General features: G+C 54.1%; 2 protein-coding genes across 2 annotated transcripts in view; both read left to right on the forward strand.

Moving 5' to 3' along the window:
- Lamc3 (laminin subunit gamma 3) overlaps positions 1-2,647 on the forward strand; it is a 60,528-nt gene extending 57,881 nt beyond the window's left edge. Inside the window, exon 28 of the mRNA XM_021193068.2 lies at positions 1,244-2,647. Within this exon, the coding sequence (XP_021048727.1) occupies positions 1,244-1,488 (245 nt within the window). The 3' untranslated portion in view covers positions 1,489-2,647. The remainder of the gene's footprint in view (positions 1-1,243) is intronic.
- Positions 2,648-5,964: 3,317 nt separating this feature from the next.
- Positions 5,965-7,130, forward strand: part of Aif1l (allograft inflammatory factor 1 like) — a 23,787-nt gene continuing 22,621 nt past the window's right edge. The window contains exons 1-2 of the mRNA XM_021193562.1: positions 5,965-6,104; positions 6,252-6,313. Coding sequence (XP_021049221.1) covers positions 6,074-6,104; positions 6,252-6,313 — 93 coding nt within the window. The 5' untranslated portion in view covers positions 5,965-6,073. The remainder of the gene's footprint in view (positions 6,105-6,251; positions 6,314-7,130) is intronic.

Raw genomic sequence — 7,130 nt, forward strand, 5'->3', positions numbered from 1 at the left:
GCTGTCCTAGAACGCACTCTGTAGACCAGGCTGGCCTCGAACTCAGAAATCCGCCTGCCTCTGCCTCCCAAGTGCTGGGATTAAAGGTGTGCGACACCACTGCCCGGCAAGCTCCATTTTTCTGTTGAATGTCACACTTGATGACAATGTGACAAGGACTTGGACTCTATGCTACCACACTGCATTCCAGTGTAGGCACCTGGCCCCATTCTTTGTCTCTAGGAGAAGATCATTCCTAAGAAGTGGAAGGAATTTGTGCAGGGGCACACATTTGTGTAAGAAGCCCACCGCCTGCCCTCTGAACCTGTAGTCCTTCCTGTCTCCTCTGCCTCCCTCACCCAGTCTGAGTCTGGGCATCCCGCCATCTGCTCAATGAGCCCACTTCCCCACATATAATGCTATCTACAAATGTGTACAGACATTCGAGCTGGTGTAGATCCTGTGACCTCTCTCACACAGTTTTGTAGATGAGGAAACAGGTATTTGGAGGGAACTCACTAAGGTCATCTAAAAAAAAAAAAATTACTGGGCCAGGAAATGGCCCAGTTAGTGAAGACACCCACTGCCATGCCTGAGCACCTGAATTCCAGCCCTGGGACCCACATGGTGGAGAGAGAGCAGACTCTCACGCGTTGTCCTTACACATGTGCCCCACCCCACCCCACAGCAAATAAATAAATACAAATAAAGTATTAGAAATAAAAAACCCTGCTGGTTGTTGGTGGTGCACACCTTTAATCCCAGCACTCAGGAGGCAGAGGCATACATAGCTCTAGGAGTTCAAGGCCAGCCCGGTCTACAGAGCAAGTTCCAGGACAGCCATGATTACAAAAGAATAAAAACAAACCCTCAAGACTTTGTTTAAAATTTATTATTTTTATTTGACATACAAACATTTTGCTTGTAAGCGCGGCATATGCCTCCACAGAGGCAGGAAAGGGGTATAAGATACCCTGGCACTGGAATAACAGTGGGTTGTAAGCTACCATGTGGGTGCTGGGATCTGAACCCTGGTCCTCTACAAGAGAAGCAAGTGCTCTTAACTGCTGAGCCATCTCTCCAGCCCCACTTCTTCACTCCGCATGTGAGCTCCAGTGCATGGACACCCAGGTCTTCACACCCTCCCATATCCCCTCCCAATGAGTGGTAAACAGGCCAGTTCCTGGGTGTCTGACCTGGGGCGTGGGTTCCCAGGGCCTGCAGGCAGCCAGCTCCTGCTAAAGCTGTCTGTGTGCCTCTACAGGGTCCCTGGGTGCCCACCAAGCCCCTGCTCAGACCCTGAACGAGACCCAGCAGGCACTAGAAAGCTTGAGGCTGCAGTTGGATTCCCACGGAGCCCTGCATCGCAAACTGAGGCAGCTGGAGGAAGAATCTGCTCGCCAGGAGCTGCAGATTCAGAGCTTTGAGGACGACCTCGCTGAGATCCGCGCTGACAAGCACAACTTGGAGACCATTCTGAGCAGTCTCCCAGAGAACTGTGCCAGCTAGACCCCGGCACACCCTCCCCACCCTGCCGTTTCCTGTCCACTCCCCGTAGGTGTCCCAGGCCTGCCTGTCGTATGTTCATGTGAAGGCTTGTTTGCTGGTGTGTCTTCGGTCTGAACAGGAGTGAATACATGCTCACACCTCCACAGATGACCCTGTATGTTAGCCCCTCAGTGTGTGCTCCCTAGACATGCATAAGCATACACACTCCAGTGTCAGTAAGGCACGTCTTCATCTGCACATATGTGTATGCGATGCACTGGTGTGTTAACACCACCTGTGTGCATGCACACACATGAGAGTCTAGAGCTGTGGAGAGGCAGTCCTGAGCTTGGGCACACTCCACATTCTGGGTGGGTCTTGTTATGAAATATTCCCTGCAGGGCTGACACATCGACAACCCTTCAGAAAACAGGGGCCAAACAGGGGTGGTACCTCCGAGGCTGAGAGATTATCCTCAGAGATCTTGGGAAGCCTCAGAAAGTCCCACGTGCATGGTCACAGAGCTGGCCCTGGGCCCACTATGGTCCCCTGTCCCCTAACTGGTCACTCAGCAGCTCTGAGAACTGAAGTACCAGACAGATCAAGCAATGCCCAGATTCTAACAGGGTTCCCGGAAGTGGAACCTGAGGCCACGTGGACTGCAAAGCCCGCAGGGCAAGGTAAGATGGAGGTATCTTTTGTGGATGATTCCCTCCAGGGATCTGGACCAGCTGTTTCATTGAGGGAAGTGCCTGATCCATCCGCCTTCAATGTCCTGACCTACCTGAAGAACCACCTTCTTCAGGGTCTGATTCATGAGGTCTCAAGCACACCCTGGGGACAGCCCCTGGGGACAGCCCTTTTGTGCCTTGCTGACCTGGTTAGCCTTTGATTGACACTTCTCAGACTGGTCCTGTGGCCCCACCTGCCATGAAGTATGTCACAGGGATGTGGGAGCCTGGCTGTCGTTCTAGGCCTGCTGCCCATGACTGCCTCCTTCAGAAACCCCTGGCATCTCTTGCTGATGCCCCCTCTTTTTCTTAGAGCTCTTTAGCACACAGCAGAGCCCAGGCACTGGGGTAACAGCCACCTTTGCAAGCCCAATCCCTTCCTCAGGCCCCAGAGGAACTGATAGTTACGTGGACTGAGGAAATAAAGGACCCTTTTCTGTTTGCTGTGCCTTTGGTCCTCCAGTGCTGGTGTGACAGCTGTGGGTATGTATGCACAGAACACTTCTTATGGCTGGCCCGGAAAGCAGGTAGAGCCTGCATTTGTGATCCCATGTGTGGGAAGGAGGTTGGCAGAACTGAACTTGTGCCACGCTGGGGTCTGTCGTGTTGGCCTTAGCAGGCGCACTGTGACCACCACCTTTCTTCTCAGATCCAGGGGGCTTTCAGACAAAAATGAGGGGCCCGGATAGAGGTGGCACGCAAAGAGTTCCTCTGCCGGTCCCTGGTTCAGGGTGGGGACGCTGAGGCAGAAAACTGAACTTAATTCTGTCCAGTAGCACGGTAAGGGGAAAGGAGGAGCACCATTGAGAGGAGGTGGCCTTGAGCCTGGGTCTGGAAGGGTGGAGAGACGGGGAGCGGAGGGGGGAGAACGGCTCATATAAGAGGGTAGGCAGCAGCCAAGGTTATAGCCTGGCCAGCGTAGGTCACTGCAAACTTAGATTAGAGCAGATTGTAAAGCATCCTCTATTCTACCAAGGCTTTTGGCCACAAGGCCAAAATGACTACCAGATTAGCTTCAACGGGACAGTGGAAGCCGCTGGGAGGGTGATTTGGAGTTCTGGGCTAGGAGAGGCTGCCAGGCTTTAGAGGAACCTGAGCCTGGGGCTGCTGAGAGGAGCAGTTTTTCCCTCCTGCCTTCTTCCTTGGCCCCAGCTTGGCTCTTCTCCGTTTGCTTAGGCCTTGCCTCTACAAATGAGCTTTCCTTGTCTTTCTTGTACTTAATGGTTGATGATATTGCACACCCCCCCTCCATCCTTCACAAAGTCCCAGGCTTGCATATCATCAGCTCATTATTAGTTTTTATTCATTTTTTTCAAGACAGGGTTTCTCTGTATAGCCCTGGCCATCCTAGAACTCTCTCTCTGTAGACCAGGCTGGCCTCGAACTTGGAGATCCGCCTGCCTCTGCCTCCCAAGTGCTGGGATTAAAGGTGTGTGCTACTACTACCCAGCAAGCAGACACTTCTTTTAACTGCTGATCCACCACTCCAGCCCCAGGTCAAATGTTTGAGTGGTCAAGTTCCCTGCTTGGCCAAAATACCAGGGACTTTGTGTCCAAGGCTTTGTGGTGAGACATGCCGTACACGTACCGGCAAAGTGTTCCGAGGAGAGGTGCATCCCTCCAGAGAGAAGCTTGAGGTCAAGGGGAGGCTGAGGATGGTGTGCTTGCTCTTTTATGCTGAGTGGGACTGATATGGTAGGTTGCCAGGGTTGGGGCAGGAAGACCAAAGACGGGATTGGGTAATTAGGATCTGGTTTGTGATATAAAGGAAATGGGAGCTCTAAAGTCAAAGTCTGGGGCAAGATCTGGCATTCCTCTGGCCTTAACCCAGTTCCTCCACTGATGGATGGTCAACCTCTACCCACTTGAGCCATGATGTCCATACAGCAAAGTGTGGTCCCAGCATCTCTAGTGGGCGGAGACCAGGCTTCCTAGGAACATGTCTCAGGCCTGCCAAGTGACTCATGCGGTAAGGTCATGCCTGGTGTATGCAGAGCCACTCAAAAGGCCCAGAGGTGGGGCTGCTCTTGACGGAGGGGAGGGGAGCGGAATGCCAGCAGCAGCTGAACATCTGGCTAACAAGGCAGCCAGCTGAGCAGTAGATTTGGGGTGGTCCCTGTCCTGTCCCACTGAACAGCCAGGAACAGCTGTGGAGCAGTCTTCTCTGAGGTGAAAACATTCTTTCCTGTAGAGGGGCTCCTCAGGCAGGGAGGTAAACAACCCAAAACAATAGCTTCAAGAGCTCCCTGAAACTGAGCAGATTCCCTGGGCCCCTCCCTGCCAGCCTCAGCAGGGCCTGCTGCAAAGAAGACTTTTAGACAAGCAGAGCTGCCTACTGGTTGGACTAACTGATGCCCTGGGGAAAGGGGACTCTCCATCCACCTGTCGCACTGTCTGTAGACCATGAGAGCTCCAGGTTCCCAGTTTTGTGAGCTGTCACCCATGCTGGGGGTGGACTTTGGCAACACAGCTGTCTGTGAGTCATTTCTGCTTCTGTAAGTTAACTCTTCACCCATATTCTTGTAAGTAACCCTAATAAAGCTCATTGGGTCACCAAGCTGGACTTTGGTGGTATCTGTAATTGGATCTCTCCTGGGTTCCCAAGCTGGGGTGAGTAAACGTGTGTGTGTGTGTGTGTGTGTGTGTGTGTGTGTGTGTTTGTGTGTATCTCCTCAGGTAAAGTTTGTCACACAACAACTGCTAACCCAGCTGGCTGGGACCATGGGCAACCAGAGCAATGACGTCCCTGTTCTGAGTCCAGTTCCTGCCTGAGTTTTCAGAGGGAACACTACCATGCAGGCTTTGAACTCCCAAGCCCTTGTGGGCCTACTTCTACAGTGCGGCCCCTGCTCCTGTTTCTCCTCTTCTGCTAATTAGGGAGCTTGTGTCAAGTGCCCAGCTTCAGACGCTGGCGGGATGAATGAATGCCCAGGGGGAGGAACCTAAGAGCAGGAACCCTGCCTCGCAAGCATCTTTCCTCCCATTAGCCCATAGCATTCTATCTGGACCACTGGACTCCCATGTGAGCTTGGCTACCCGCCCCCAAAAGGACAGTCAGCTGGTCCCAGGATCACAATCTAAGGAGTGTAGACTTGAGATAAGTCAGGGGAACAGGGATTCCTGGGTCCCCCTCTGGGGGTGATAGTAGCTCCTCCACTTGGCTAGGACAATCCTGACCTGTGTCTGTGTCCACAATGTAACTGGAGGGAGACCCTTTCTCTAGAAGACTGTTCAGGTTGGACACTATAATTCGTGATCTCTTTCTTTACAAGTCCCCAGTTCTTGCATGCCCAGCCTGGCTTCACCCTGCTTCTCCTCAAGTCACAGGCTGCTTCTTTTCCACCCTAGAGGACTTGTGTCCCAGCTTCAGCTTCCAGACTTTTCTGCCTAGTAGGCATACCAGTACTACTTTGTAGTAAGGAGAAATGATACACAAAGTCCAAGTGTCAGATACACCGTATTTGTACCAAAACACGTATTTATCTAAAATATTGGTGTCATAGTGGCACTGCGGGGCAAAGGTGACAGCCTCTATTGGCACTTGATCTTCACAACCAGCTCTGCAAAGTTCTTAGTGAGATGTGATATTGTCTCTTCTGGTGATGGGGAAAGAGGGCGTTCCCATCTTGCATTTTCCGCGTCCTCCAGCAGAGGGGCGGCGGCGGGCTAAGCGTCCGGCTAAACAGCGGGCTTTGATGCCCCGGGTGCGCGGCCGCGGGGAGGGGGGCAGGAGGCGGGCCGCCAGAGGGGCGGGGTGTGTCCGGCCGCGAGGTCCCTCCGCCCCTGGGTCCCGTCGCCACACGCCGCCGAAGGTCTGGACCAGACGACTTTTCCTCCCTGTTGTCCCTGGCCTTGTCCGGAGTCGGGCTCATACCATGTCGGTCGCACTCAGCAACAGGTTCCAAGGTAGGCGCCTGTTGTCCCCGCGCTGTCTCGCTCCGGACGTCCCTGGATTCCTACCTGTGTGCGCTGCGCGGCACGCGCGGGAACTCGGAGGGGACGCGTGGCCCGGGAGGTACCCTCGCTTCCCCGCCGACTCTTTGTCTCCTGCAGGAGGGAAGGCTTTCGGTTTGCTCAAAGCCCGGCAGGAGAAGAGGCTCGAGGAGATCAATCGGGTAAGCCGCGTCACTGCGTGGGACAACGTGCGGGTCCCTTGCGCCGCACTGCGCCACCCCTTCCTCCCAGACAAAATCAGCCCCTTCCTCCCCTATCCCTGGCCTTCCCCAATTGCATCCCTGGCCCCTGCCGTGTGGCCTCCAACTCCAGGTAAGTCCATTCCACCCCTTAGTTCTCTGCCTGGCGTCTCCGGTTGCAAGTTGTAACTCTCTGACCAGGGAGGTGGGGCGGGTGAGGGAGCCCGCTGCCCGCGGGCAGGGGCTTCCCGGGAGCCCGCTGGGGACCACCTAAGGGGTTTGGCGCCAGAAGAGACCCCAGGGCCAGTGCTGTCTCCTTAGACCGCAGAACTTAACACTGGGAGCTGGCTAATGCTGGCATTTCCCTGTCGCCTCCCACCTCCAACTCCAACACAGCTCTTTGCACCAGCTTTTAGAAAAGTTGCCCGAGGGACTGTTTTTTCTTTTCTGCTGGTCCTGGGGAAGTTCTAGAAAGAAATCCTTCCGCTGCTGCTGCCAGACACAATAGCAGCTCCGTAAGTTTGCTACTGAGCGTGTAGATCCCAGGAGATAAGGAACGGTGTCAGGGCCTCCTGGATTGGCATAGCACAGAGGTGGCATAGCCTGAGGCTTTAGGGTTCCCCGGATCTGTGTTCTGATGTGACTGGTGTCTCAGTAAGGGCTTTTCACCTCCCTCAGGGTCACTTTGTGGGCTCAGGAAAGCAAGGAGCCTGCATTGGCTGGGGTTCAGCGCTAGGGAGACAGCCTGAGACAGCCCGTGAAGTTAATCTCTCTCTCTCTCTCTCTCTCTCTCTCTCTC

The sequence above is a fragment of the Mus pahari genome, chromosome 3 (assembly GCF_900095145.1).
Source record: "Mus pahari chromosome 3, PAHARI_EIJ_v1.1, whole genome shotgun sequence".
Classification (NCBI taxonomy): domain Eukaryota; kingdom Metazoa; phylum Chordata; class Mammalia; order Rodentia; family Muridae; genus Mus; species Mus pahari.